Source organism: Poeciliopsis prolifica, unplaced genomic scaffold (assembly GCF_027474105.1).
Source record: "Poeciliopsis prolifica strain line A6 unplaced genomic scaffold, Auburn_PproV2 SCAFFOLD066, whole genome shotgun sequence".
Lineage (NCBI taxonomy): Eukaryota > Metazoa > Chordata > Actinopteri > Cyprinodontiformes > Poeciliidae > Poeciliopsis > Poeciliopsis prolifica.
In genome coordinates this window covers 1169004-1183593 of record NW_026562441.1, presented here as the reverse complement: position 1 = coordinate 1183593, position 14590 = coordinate 1169004, and the positions used below count along the sequence as shown (strand labels likewise).

Sequence of the window (14590 nt, the reverse complement as noted above, 5' to 3'; positions counted from 1 at the left end):
AGAACTTGTTATAATGTGATATTTATATTGTAATAACTAGCATATGATAGTGTTAGAAATAATTCAGCAAACAGAGCACAACAAACACACATAATAAACCATCTTGTTTTGATTCTTCAAAGTTTTATTTTTGCTCAGCCAAAGAATAGAAGAAAGTTTTGCATAGAAGATTCTTTCTTAAAACTCATTCAGTCTGACTTTATTACAGAGAGACAATCCAGCTGCTGTTTGCTTGTCGCTTCATTGCTTAGGTTGCATTAAAGAGAGAAATTAAAGAAAGTAGAGAAGCAGAAATATCTTTTGGGTTTTCTATGAAGATGCAAAAAGGCAGAAAAACAGAAACAGCAGCTCTGATTCTCCACTGGTTCTGTTTTACACATCAGGCCTTTTTAGTAACTTCACAGTTTTCAGAGTTTCTTCATGCAGACAAAAGGCAGGTGGGTACCACACCATATGTCATCCCAGCATTTTTCATCTAAAAGCAAGAGGACAAATTATCAGTCAAGCATCACGTACTGAAAACCCTGAGATGATCGATGCAGGATTATGAAAATGATTGGAAAGGATGATGAAAGGAATCATCTTGCCACAAAAAATGAATATAAACTCCTGCTGTGGAAAACATACAGAATTTTTTATCTTGTCTGAAGTTAAATAAGGTCAAACTTCTCTTTTTTAGGTCAGTTAAAGTTACTAGAATAATTTATTTTCAGTAAATGACAGAAAACTAAACCATTTGAGAAACCAGTTCTGTAATTTTTTTCAAATTCAGAAGTTTACTTATCCCCAAAACTGAGCAAAATGTATGAAAACATCAGATTTAACTTAAGATGAGCGTTTAGAAAAATGTTTACATTTACAGTAAATAAGCTTTTCACCCACAAGTTCATTCATCAAGTGAAAAATCAGACGTACGATATTTTCTTTTACCTGAAAAGTTCATCTGCATACAGTGCTGGTCATGAAAAAAACCATTATTAGGCTCTCCTCGACACCAGTTTGTGAAGCTCACAGAAAATTCATCACTCCACCACCAGAATCCCTCCTAGAATAGTGTTCAGCAGATTACACATTTCAGTCAGTGTTACACAAAAAACTAACATAAAGTATACTGGCAGAAATACCCGGTGTTCGTCAGAGCCTCCCAGCCATGCTGGATCAGCTCTACCAGTTTTGTCACGTATCAGTCTCTGAACCTCGCCATAGTAGTACATGTCATGAATTGACGCAAGGTTTGCTCCCATGGACCGACAGTTTTTCTACAGAAAAACAGACAGGAGTGTTTAATGAGAATAGTGAAACAGTAAATAGTTATTTTAGAGAAATCTTTTTGGGAAATCACCTCAGCATCATACCAAGACATGCTTGTGCCAACATAGCGAAAGCAGTGAGGGGTGATTTTCCTCCAACCATGCGGACAGGGCTCCCATATATGTGACAAAAGTGGACCTGATGACAAACAAAATTCCAGTCAAAAGCTTTATCTCAGTTTTCTGGCTGATCAACAATTAAAAAGTTTGACCTTCTGATTTGAGCTAAAACCGCTTTTTTTGTGTTAGGAACATTATCTAAGTACATTTTCTTTTATTTGAATGGTTATGTTTTCATACTATTATTCTGTGTGTTGTTTTCTTGACTCCTTTCCTTTATGGTATACTCTTATCTGCTTATCCAAGTGCTTTTCCTTAAGGGTTAGAGATGTTTTACACATTCCTGTATTAGGAGCTGCTTTGATCTTTATCTGTATCCTGAGAGTGGTCATCCTTGTGTCCTAACAATGGGATATCAACGGAAGACTTCCAGAACATCCTGTCGGATAGTGTATTGGTCAATTGTTTGCATGAATGTGTGAAAAAGTCTACTTCTTTGTCTATTGACAATAAAAGCAGTTGGGGACTGAGAGCCTGCGGAGTTGATCCCAGACAGAGTTTTGCAGCGGTTCTCCGGGTCGGGCTCTGCTCCCATCTTCTGCAGAAGAGTAATTTGTGTCTTTGGTTGATTCTTGCAGGTTGGGGAACAACATAAACCCAACATTTTGCCTAAAAACATATGTTTTTTTTGTTTGTTTTTTTGGGTTTTTTTTTTTGCTAAATATAGTTAGAAAGTCACAGAATTGGCAACAGATGGGTGACCATTGTTTAATGAAAATGAGCAACCATGACCTGCTGGACGGGTATTTCAGTCAAATCTCTGTCATGGCAGATCAGAGGAGGACAGTGGTTGATCTATTGACCTCTGCTGATTTATCAGCACCTCTAGTGTTTGTGTCATTCGTCTTAATGATGCAACATTACAATTATTATAAAGAAGCTAACTCCCTCAATGACAGGAAAACCAGTGACTCTTGTGCAGATCAGAACCAGGATGTGTGTACAGTGTACAATGAACAGTGAAGACATTCAAATCATAAAATATATGAAATATACTGAAGAAAAAGTATTGTTTTATAAAGTGTATTACAAGAAGATGTGTCACATTTACTAAGGATCAGAATTGTGATTCCAAGCAGTCACATTGAGGAAATCAGAAAACAATGACAAAAAAAACCAGATAATGTTTATCAGTAGAGCTACAATCTGGAGCAGCTGTAGATAATCTAAACTAGAGTTGGTTTGTGTTTCTGTGTTTTAGTAACTTAAGCAGGGCTTGATAAGGAAGAAATACTCACTGCAAAAACGGTTCTCGGAACCACTCTGACCATCAGTCACCATGATGGTCAGAGCCATCATGGAGAAAACCATCAGGAACACAGCCGACAACTTCATGATGGAGATGAAGTGATGGGGCAAGCTGAAGGCAAACTGAAATAAAGCATACGTGTTAATAAAATTCAATGTTGGTAAAAAATGAACAGAAATTTGTTCAGCGAACCTGATGAAGAGTGATCCGTGTTCTTAGCCAGCAAAGAGGACGGATGATTCTTCTACAAGGCTACAATGTAGCCTTCACTGCAGAATCACTAGATATTCATAGAGCTTCTAATCTTGATACAACATGAGAAAATGATACTGACAAACATTGCACAGAATTGCATAACCAGGTCGTTCATACTTTCATTAGTTCCAGTGCAATAAAATGTCACTTGAAATGAAATTTTTGGTGATTCATTGAGAGCAGCTCCAGAACAAAGTAAAGACTAAAATACATCAGCAGGTGATATAAAGCAACTTTTCTCTGTTTTTGTGATATTTATATTGTAACTCAGGACACAGAACTCAGAATTAAACACAGAAAAACACAGAACCTGACAGTACCCCCCCCCCCCTTAAAGGGCGGCTACCAGACGCCCAAAAACAAAATCCAAAACCCAAAAACCAGGGTGGGCGGAGGGGCGATGGAATGAGGGCCAGAGTCCAGAAAACAAAAAACTACCCCAAAAGGTGGGCAGAAACAAAAGGAGGGGCCAAGAGTCCATAACTAAACAGAAAGTGGGCAGGCATCGAGGAAGGTCCGGAGGGCGTCCTCGGCGCCAAGGGACACTAGGGGGCTCTGGAGGGACGCTAGGGGGCTCTGGAGGGACGCTAGGGGGCTCTGGAGGGACGCTAGGGGGCTCTGGAGGGACGCTAGGGGGCTCTGGAGGGACGCTAGGGGGCTCTGGAGGGACGCTAGGGGACACTGGAGGAACGCTAGGGGACACTGGAGGAGCGCTAGGGGACACTGGAGGAGCGCTAGGGGACACTGGAGGAGCGCTAGGGGACACTGGAGGAGCGCTAGGGGACACTGGAGGAACACTAGGGGACACTGGAGGAGCGCTAGGGGACACTGGAGGAGCGCTAGGGGGCACAGGAGGAGCGCTAGAAGGCACGGGAGGAACACTAGGGACAGAGGCTGCACGGAGCAGCGGCACGAGGAGCAGAGTCCACGGAGGCCGGAGCGGAATCCGGCGTAGCAGGAGCCGGAGCGGAATCCGGCGTAGCAGGAAACGGAGCGGAATCCGGCGTAGCAGGAGCCGAAGTCGGAGCCGAAGTCGGAGCGGAGTCCGGCGGCGCAGGAGCCGAAGTCGGAGCGGAGTCCGGCGGAGCAGGAGCCGAAGCCGGAGCGGAGTCCGGCGGAGCAGGAGCCGAAGCCGGAGCGGAGTCCGGCGGCGCAGGAACAGCAGCCGTAGCGGAGTCCGGCGGCGCAGGAACAGCAGCCGGAGCGGAGTCCGGCGGCGCAGGAACAGCAGCCGGAGCGGAGTCCGGCGGCGCAGGGAACAGCAGCCGGAGCGGAGTCCGGCGGCGCAGGAACAGCAGCCGGAGCGGAGTCCGGCGGCGCAGGAACAGCAGCCGGAGCGGAGTCCGGCGCGCAGGAACAGCAGCCGGAGCGGAGTCCGGCGGCGCAGGAACAGCAGCCGGAGCGGAATCCGGCGGCGCAGGAACAGCAGCCGGAGCGGAATCCGGCGGAGCAGGAGCCGAAGCCGGAGCGGAATCCGGCGGCGCAAGAACAACAGCCGGAGCGCAGTCCGGCGGCGCAGGGACAACAGCCGGCGGAGCGGCACGAGGAACCGAGGCTGGAGCTGGGGCTGGGCTGGCGGAGCGGATGTCCGGCTTGGAAGACCGAGGTTTTGCAGTCATGGCAGAGAAGGCTGTCCGGCGCACCTCCTCTGCCTCCCGCTGCAACTCCACCAGGACTGGATGCTGAAGACGTGGAACCCAGTAGTCCAACAAAAGCCCCAGGCGTATGGCGAACCAGGCCGTCTCAGGGCCAAAGTGGACGTACTCCTTGACTCCTCATACTCGCATATCGTTCGGAGTAGCTCCTCTAAACCCTCTGGGTCCATGATGTTATTCAGCGAGCCTCACCTTGTCGTTGGTCGGGTCCTTCTGTCATGAAGTGGTGGTGTTTGAGGTGGTGAGGCAGACGCTGGAGACCCAGGTAGGTGAATGGTGAGTAATTTAATTAAAATAATCCACAAAAAACACAGTCAACAGAGTCCACGGCCAGGCAGCACGGCTGAGCGGAAGCCAGGGCTCACACCGGTAGCAACTGGTCTTAAGGGCAGCACAAAACAAACGAGCGACAACAGTTAGACAACGACCATAGGACAATCTGACAAGGACCCGACCAGGAACAAAGGACACAGGAGGGACTAAATACACAGAGGGTAATCAGGAGAACAAGACACACCTGGGAACAATCAAGGGGAAGACAGGACAACGAGGAGAACTCAAGACACAGAAACTCAGAATTAAACACAGAACCTGACAATTACATAGAGACATACCAGCTGCTGTTTGCTTGTCGCTTCATTGCTTAGGTTGCATTAAAGAGAGAAATTATAGAAAGTAGAGAAGCAGAAATATCTTTTGGGTTTTCTATGACGATGCAAAAAGGCAGAAAAACAGAAACAGCAGCTCTGATCCTCCACTGGTTCTGTTTTACACATCCGCGTCGGGCTCTGCTCCCCTCTTCTGCAGAAAAGTAATTTGTGTCTTTGGTTGATTCTTGCAGGTTGGGGAACAACATAAACCCAACATTTTGTCTGAAAACAGTTTATTTGTTTGTTTTTTTTGCTAAATATTGTTAGAAAGTCACAGAATTGGCAACAGATGGGCGACCATTGTTTAATGAAAATGAGCAACCATGACCTGCTGGACGGGTATTTCAGTCAAATCTCTGTCATGGCAGATCAGAGGAGGACACTGGTTGATCTATTGACCTCTGCTGATATATCAGCACCTCTAGAGTTTGTGGCATTCGTCTTAATGATGCAACATTACAGTTATTATAAAGAAGCTAACTCCCTCAATGACAGGAAAACCAGTGACTCTTGTGCATATCAGAACCAGGATGTGTGTACAGTGTACAATGAACAGTGAAGACATTCAAATCATAAATATATGAAATATACTGAAGAAAAATGTAACCCACAATTAACCTAAGATTTATTTTTGCGGGCCCACTTCCTGTATTGTCCCAAAACTCTCCAGCTTATTTAAAGCCCACCTCCAGCGCGAAGTTTAAAAAACATTCCCAGCTGTTTCACGGTGATTGTGGTCTGCTGTTGGCGTTCTTTGCACAAATGCACCAAATCTTTGAATACACTGATTTGATTACTGAATTATTGGCACGGCTTACGTGGACTGTCACATTGGATTCTGTCCCAGCTGAGTGGCTATAAGTACGCCCCACACTCTGAGAAGGTCAGGTTTTTATTTTTTCCAATGGATCAGATCCTCACCCGGATCAGAAGATGGTGAGCTAAGGACAAAAGGACTATGGACTTCATGATCTTGGATTTTAATTTATTTTGAGTCAATTATCTTGTCTCCCTGTACTGGTGCAATTGTCTGTTCTTTTTTATACAAATCACTTAATATATATACGCCAAAGCTAAAAGGACTATTCTGTTTTTTTTTCTCCATTCACACCCTCAGACTCCTTAAAGGGCCACTCTTCTGACACTGCTTTTGTAGCCGCAGTTAGCCTCTTAGCCCGTAACTGTTACATAAATTGGTGAGCTAGCCAGGAGTCTGATATTGTGAATGTTTGGTGAATGTGTTTTGTATTGAAATATGAATTTCTTTGATCAAATTGGTATCAATGTTGCTAAATCTGTCATCATTAGTGGTGTTTCGAACATTGTACATTGAACAATGAGGGAACTACTAGGAACTACGAGGAACTACGAGAAAACGACGGAGGAGAACGTGCACACAGCATGGCATTAGGAGCTGACGAGGAAGACGTCACAAGGACAAGGACCCGACGAGGAAGATAGGAAACATGAGGGACTAAATACACAGGGCTAATCAGGGAGATGGACACACCTGGGGAGAATCAACGGGGAGACAGGACAACAAGGAGACAACGAGACTCAGGGAAACACTGGACATGACATTTTGCTGGCTAAGAACACGGATCACTCTTCATCAGGTTCACTGAACAAATTTCTGCTCATCTTTTTTACCAACATGTTGAATTTTATTAACACGTATGCTTTATTTCAGTTTGCCTTCAGCTTGCCCCATCACTTCATCTCCATCATGAAGTTGTCGGCTGTGTTCCTGATGGTTTTCTCAATGATGGCTCTGACCAGTGGTTCCGAGAACCGTTTTTGCAGTGAGTATTTCTTTCTTATCAAGCCTGCTTAAGTTACTAAACACAGAAACACAAACCAACTCTAGTTTAGATTATCTACAGCTGCTCCAGATTGTAGCTCTACTGATAAACATTATCTGGTGTTTTTTGTCATTTTTTCTGATTTACTCAATGTGACTGCTTGGAATCACAATTCTGATCCTTAGTAAATGTGACACATCTTCTTGTAATACACTGTAATAAAACAATACTTTTTTGTAACAGTTTACGGGCTAAGAGGCTAACTGCAGCTACAAAGCAGTGTCAGAAGAGTGCCTTTAAGGAGTCTGAGGGTGTGAATGGAGAAAAAAACCAGAACAGTCCTTTTAGCTTTGGCGTATATATATTAAGCGATTTGTAAAAAAGAACAGACAATTGCACCAGTACAGGGAGACAAGATAATTGACTCAAAATAAATTAAAATCCAAGATCATGAAGTCCATAGTCCTTTTGTCCTTAGCTCACCATCTTCTGATCCGGGTGAGGATCTGATCCATTGGAAAAATAAAACCCTGACCTTCTCAGAGTGTGGGGCGTACTTATAGCCACTATCAGCTGGGACAGAATCCAATGTGACAGTCCACGTAAGCCGTGCCAATAATTCAGTAATCAAATCAGTGTATTCAAAGATTTGGGTGCATTTGTGCCAAGAACGCCAACAGCAGACCACAATCACCGTGAAACAGCTGGGAATGTTTTTTACATGCGCACTGGAGGCAGGATTTAAATAAGTACTTCTTGTGCCCACCAATCCTTTAGGTAATGGGGAATATGAAAGTGAGCCTGTTGTGTGGGGACATTCACTGATTGCAGCTCCCACTTGTCCCTTAGTAAGAACTGCTTCTAGTCTGATGGCTCACTTTTCTCCCAGGACTGCTGTTTGTGCTTAATCTGACGCCGTTTTTCTTCAACCAGGCTGGAATTTGGCTGACTAGAACAGTTGGGAGCAATGTGACCATCCTGTCCACATTTAAAGCAGAACCAGGGCTTTGGCCTACTATTGGCTTTGCCAGGTTTTGGTTTCTGTTTTTTCAGCTGATTTTCTGGTTTAACAGACTTGGAGTCCTTAGACAGTAAAGCTGTCATTTGACTCTGCAGCTTCAGCATTTGCTTCCTCAAAATCTTCAATAACACTTGAATTTGATTGATCGTCACATGAGCATGCACTGGTAGTGGTGCTTGCACATTCACACGATGCTTAACTGATGGCATATGCTTTTTCATCAACATCTCTTTGCCAACTGTCTGTCTTCTTCTGTTCTCAGTGTTGATAAAAGCGCTGAGAAGGGAGGTGGTTGGTCTCTTTTCTTTATCATGCTGTTATCCCAGCAACCTCTACAAAATTGTTTTAACAAATATTTGTCCATTTCAGTTGCGGGAATCCCCCCACGTTTCACCACTGTGCCGAGAGCCAACTGGAGTCTCTGCAAGTAGGAAGATGGTCGTTCCTCATGGTCCTGAAGCGTGTTTAAAATTTTGCAACAACTCTTCTCCGTCCTCAACAGTGGCATATGCAGAATCAAGTACCTGCAAAAATGTTTCAGGGAGGGCATCAGGCCCCAAACCCCTCAATAGATCAGCAGCTGGGGGGAGTAAACCTTCCAAAATGCGCCTTGTAACATGTAAAGGTGCAAGACTTGGATCTGCATTTAAAAGTGCTATTTGAGACCTCCAAGATTCATAATCTGCCTCATGCTGAGGTTTTGGAAGTTGTTAAGAATTAAAAAGAGGAATAACTTGATTTAGCTCGTTAATTCATTCCTCTGATCCCGAATTCTTGTGTCTGTATATGTGCAGTGAGAAAGTGCAATCATACGACAGCTGACTTCAGATATTTCCAGAGTTTTATCCAAAAGAATTCAATGCAAGAAGAATGTTACAATAAGCATCTCACCTAGATTATCAAAAGTCCAAGACATGACAAAACAGAAACAATTGACTGAGTTGAAAGGGAAACAGAAACAAACAAAAGATGCATCTTTTGGGAACCTCTCAGTCAGCACAAAGAGATTCGAACTTCTGCTGTAAAACAAACCATTTTATAAGAATGTGTAATCCCCTCATTTGAATATATGCATTAGGAGGTGTGTTTTTCCTTTGTGCGGGCTGTCTTAAATGTTAATTTTATTACCTCTGAGACCTACTGAAACACCCAGCTCTTCTCGTACCAGCCTCTTGGCCAGACTGTGATTTACGGCGTGCATCTGGAACGTTATCTCTGTCTCAAAATGATTCAACAAGAAACCAGTTGGTATTTAAACAAATTCGCACAAAATCTATTGCTTAATACTAACTATAAGTTGGATCTAAAACTAACTAATTAAAAACATGATTTTCATGCTTAAAGAAATATATTAATATGTTTGATTATATGATGTAACGGACTTCTATAGTTTTTTAATGTTTGTCTGAACTATTCAACCCTGAGTAAAGAATTTATTGCTCTGATAGCCAATACACTCCCTGTCTGAAATGCTCCTTAGGGAGTATAAGACTGCTTTCTGATTAGAAATTTAAGTAAGTTCAGAGAGTCACCAGCTGTCTTAGTTTGGATTTGTATCTAAGTTTATTAACGTAAAGTTAGCTTGTGTACTATTGTGCTACTTTTAAAATTCTATTTCAACATGACACAAAGAGGACGGATGATTCTTCTGCAAGGCTACAATGTAGCCTTCACTGCAGAATCACTAGATATTTATAGAGCTTCTAGTCTTGATACAACATGAGGAAATGATACTGACAAACATTGCACAGAATTGCATAACCAGGTCGTTCATACTTTCATTAGTTCCAGTGCAATAAAATGTCACTTGAAATGAAATTTTTGGTGATTCAATGAGAGCAGCTCCAGAACAAAGTAAAGACTAAAATACATCAGCAGGTGATATAAAGCAACTTTCCTCTGTTTTTATGAGCAAAGAACCATCAGGTTTGACTAGAACTTGTTATAATGTGATATTTATATTGTAATAACTAGCATATGATAGTGTTAGAAATAATTCAGCAAACAGAGCACAACAAACACACATAATAAACCATCTTGTTTTGATTCTTCAAAGTTTTATTTTTGCTCAGCCAAAGAATAGAAGAAAGTTTTGCATAGAAGATTCTTTCTTATAACTCATTCAGTCTGACTTTATTACAGAGACAATCCAGCTGCTGTTTGCTTGTCGCTTCATTGCTTAGGTTGCATTAAAGAGAGAAATTAAAGAAAGTAGAAGCAGAAATATCTTTTGGGTTTCTATGAAGATGCAAAAAGGCAGGAAACAGAAACAGCAGCTCTGATCCTCCACTGGTTCTGTTTTACACATCAGGCCTTTTTAGTAACTTCACAGTTTTCAGAGTTTCTTGAAGCAGACAGAAGGCAGCCATCACACCACATGTCATCCAGCATTTTCCACCTAAAAGCAAGAGAACAAATTATCAGTCAGCATCACGTAGTGAAAACCCTGAGATGATCGATGCAGGATTATGAAAACGATTGGAAAGGATGATGAAATGAATCATCTTGCCACAAAAAATGAATATAAACTCCTGCTGTGGAAAACATACAGAATTTTTTATCTTGTCTGAAGTTAAATAAGTTCAAACTTCTCTTTTTTAGGTCAGTTAAAGTTACTAGAATAATTTATTTCAGTAAATGCCAGAAACTAAACCATTTGAGAAACCAGTTCTATAATTTTCTTCAAATTCAGAAGTTTACTTATCCCCAAAACTGAGCAAAATGTATAACAACATCTGATTTAACTTAAGATGAGCGTTTAGAAAAATGTTTACATTTACAGTAAATAAGCTTTTCACCCACAAGTCCATTCATCAAGTGAAAAATCAGACGTACGATATTTTCTTTTACCTGAAAAGTTCATCTCCAAACAGTGCTGGTTGAATCCAAAATTATTAGGCTCTCCTCGACACCAGTATGTGAACGTCACTGGAATATTATCTCTCCACAACCAGGATCCCTCCTAGAATAGTGTTCAGCAGATTACACATTTCAGTCAGTGTTACACAAAAAACTAACATAAAGTGTACTGGCAGAAATACCCAATGTGCATCAGAGCCTCCCAGCCATGCTCGATCATCTCTACCAGTTTTGTCACGTATCAGTTTCTGAACCTGGTGTAGTAGTCCATGTTATATATTGATGCAAGGTTTCCTCCCATGGACTGACAGTTTTTCTACAGAAAAACAGAGAGAAGTGTTCAATGAGAATAGTGAAGAACAGTAAATAGTTATTTTAGCATTTTCTGAGTTGGGTTTTCTTAATTGAGAACAGTGAAATAAAAGATATCAAAAGAAATTAAGAGAAATTTTTTTGGAAATCACCTCAGCATCAAACCAAGTCAGGCGTGTGCCAACATAGCGAAAGCAGAGTTTGTTGATTTTCCTCCAACCAGACGGACAGGGCTCCCATAAATTTGACAAATGTGAACCTGATGACAAACAAAATTCCAGTCAAAAGCTTTATCTCAGTTTTCTGCTGGTCAACAATTAAAAGTTTGACCTTCTGATTTGAGCTAAACTGCTTTTTTTGTGTTAGGAACATTATCTAAGTACATTTTCTTTGATTTGAATGGTTATGTTTTCATACTATTATTCTGTGTGTTGTTTTCTTGACTCCTTTCCTTTATGGTATACTCTTAACTGCTTATCTAAGTGCTTTTCCTTAAGGGTTAGAGATGTTTTACACATTCCTGTATTACGAGCTGCTTTGATCTTTATCTGTATCCTGAGAGTGGTCATCCTTGTGTCCTAACAATGGATATCAACGGAAGACTTCCAGAACATCCTATGGGATAGTGTATTGGTCAATTGTTGCATGAATGTGTGAAAAAGTCTACTTCTTTGTCTATTGACATAATAAAAGGCAGTTGGGGACTGAGAGCCTGCGGAGTTGATCCCAGACAGAGTTTGGTTCTCCGCGTCGGGCTCTGCTTCCCTCTTCTGCAGAAAAGTAATTTGTGTCTTTGGTTGATTCTTGCAGGTTGGGGAACAACATAAACCCAACATTTTGTCTAAAAACAGATGTTTTTTTTTGTTTGTTTTTTTTGGGGGCTTTTTTTGCTAAATATAGTTAGAAAGTCACAGAATTGGCAACAGATGGGCGACCATTGTTTAATGAAAATGAGCAACCATGACCTGCTGGACGGGTATTTCAGTCAAATCTCTGTCATGGCAGATCAGAGGAGGACAGTGGTTGATCTATTGACCTCTGCTGATTTATCAGCACCTCTAGTGTTTGTGTCATTCGTCTTAATGATGCAACATTACAATTATTATAAAGAAGCTAACTCCCTCAATGACAGGAAAACCAGTGACTCTTGTGCAGATCAGGACCAGGATGTGTGTACAGTGTACAATGAACAGTGAAGACATTCAAATCATAAATATATGAAATATACTGAAGAAAAAGTATTGTTTTATTAAAGTGTACTACAAGAACATTTACTAAGGGTCAGAATTGTGATTCCAAGCAGTCACATTGAGGAAATCAGAAAACAATGACAAAAAACACCAGATAATGTTTATCAGTAGAGCTACAATCTGGAGAAGCTGTAGAGAATCTAAACTAGAGTTGGTTTTGTGTTTCTGTGTTTTAGTAACTTAAGCAGGGCTTGATAAGGAAGAAATACTCACTGCAAAAACGGTTCTCGGAACCACTGGTCAGAGCCATCATGGAGAAAACCATCAGGAACACAGCCGACAACTTCATGATGGAGATGAAGTGATGGGCAAGCTGAAGGCAAACTGAAATAAAGCATACGTGTTAATAAAATTCAAACATGTTGGTAAAAAAGATGAGCAGAAATTTGTTCAGCGAACCTGATGAAGAGTGATCCGTGTTCTTAGCCAGCAAAGAGGACGGATGATTCTTCTACAAGGCTACAATGTAGCCTTCACTGCAGAATCGCTAGATATTTATAGAGCTTCTAATCTTGATACAACATGAGAAAATGATACTGACAAACATTGCACAGAATGCATAACCAGGTCGTTCATACTTTCATTAGTTCCAGTGCAATAAAATGTCACTTGAAATGAAATTTTTGGTGATTCAATGAGAGCAGCTCCAGAACAAAGTAAAGAAAAATACATCAGCAGGTGATAAAAAGCAACTTTTCTCTGTTTTTATGAGCAAAGGACCATCAGGTTTGACTAGAACTTGTTATAATGTGATATTTATATTGTAATAACTAGCATATGATAGTGTTAGAAATAATTCAAACAGAGCACAACAAACACACATAAAAACCATCTTGTTTTGATTCTTCAAAGTTTTATTTTTGCTCAGCCAAAGAATTGAAGAAAGTTTTGCATAGAAGATTCTTCTCTAAAAACTCATTCAGTCTGACTTTATTACAGAGAGACAATCCAGCTGCTGTTTGCTTGTCGCTTCATTGCTTAGGTTGCATTAAAGAGAGAAATGACAGGAAGTAGAGAAGCAGAAATATCTTTAGGTTTTCTATGAGAGATGCAAAAAGGCAGGAAAACAGAAACAGCAGCTCTGATTCTCCACTGGTTCTGTTTTACACATCAGGCCTTTTTAGTAACTTCACAGTTTTCACATTGTCTTGACGCAGACAGAAGGCAGCTTGTAATGACACTCCAGGTCATCCCAGCATTTTTCATCTAAAAGCAAGAGGACAAATTATCAGTCAAGCATCACGTACTGAAAACCCTGAGATGATCGATGCAGGATTATGAAAATGATTGGAAAGGATGATGAAATGAATCATCTTGCCACAAAAAATGAATATAAACTCCTGCTGTGGAAAACATACAGAATTTTTATCTTGTCTGAAGTTAAATAAGTTCAAACTTCTCTTTTCAAGATCTGTTAAAGTTACTAGAATAATTTATTTTCAGTAAATGACAGAAAACTAAACCATTTGAGAAACCAGTTCTGTAATTTCTTCAAATTCAGAAGTTTACTTATCCCCAAAACTGAGCAAAATGTATGAAAACATCTGATTTAACTTAAGATGAGCGTTAGAAAAATGTTTACATTTACAGTAAATAAGCTTTTCACCACAAGTTCATTCATCAAGTGAAAAATCAGACGTACGATATTTTCTTTTACCTGAAAAGTTCATCTGCATACAGTGCTGGTCATGAAAAAACATTATTAGGCTCTCCTCGACACCAGTTTGTGAAGCTCAGGAAATTCATCACTCCACCACCAGAATCCCTCCTAGAATAGTGTTCAGCAGATTACACATTTCAGTCAGTGTTACACAAAAAACTAACATAAAGTATACTGGCAGAAATACCCGGTGTTCGTCAGAGCCTCCCAGCCATGCTGGATCAGCTCTACCAGTTTTGTCACGTATCAGTCTCTGAACCTCGCTGTAGTAGATGTACCTGAAACCACTGGTCAGAGCCATCATGGAGAAAACCATCAGGAACACAGCCGACAACTTCATGATGGAGATCAAGTGATGGGGCAAGCTGAAGGCAAACTGAAATAAAGCATACGTGTTAATAAAATTCAAACATGTTGGTAAAAAAGATGAGCAGAAATTTGTTCAGT

General features: G+C 41.2%; 1 protein-coding gene and 1 pseudogene across 1 annotated transcript; both read right to left on the bottom strand.

Moving 5' to 3' along the window:
• Positions 1 to 103: 103 nt before the first annotated feature.
• On the bottom strand, positions 104 to 1965 carry LOC129351331 (ladderlectin-like). The gene is made up of 5 exons (XM_055020210.1): positions 1863 to 1965; positions 1343 to 1449; positions 1125 to 1259; positions 931 to 1045; positions 104 to 475 (listed from the first exon to the last, which is right to left on the bottom strand). Exons 1-5 carry the CDS (start codon positions 1963 to 1965, stop codon positions 408 to 410), a joined length of 528 nt encoding a protein of 175 aa, XP_054876185.1. The 3' UTR covers positions 104 to 407.
• An 8876-nt stretch (positions 1966 to 10841) lies between these two features.
• LOC129351373 (ladderlectin-like) lies at positions 10842 to 12926 on the bottom strand (annotated as a pseudogene).
• Positions 12927 to 14590: the final 1664 nt, after the last annotated feature.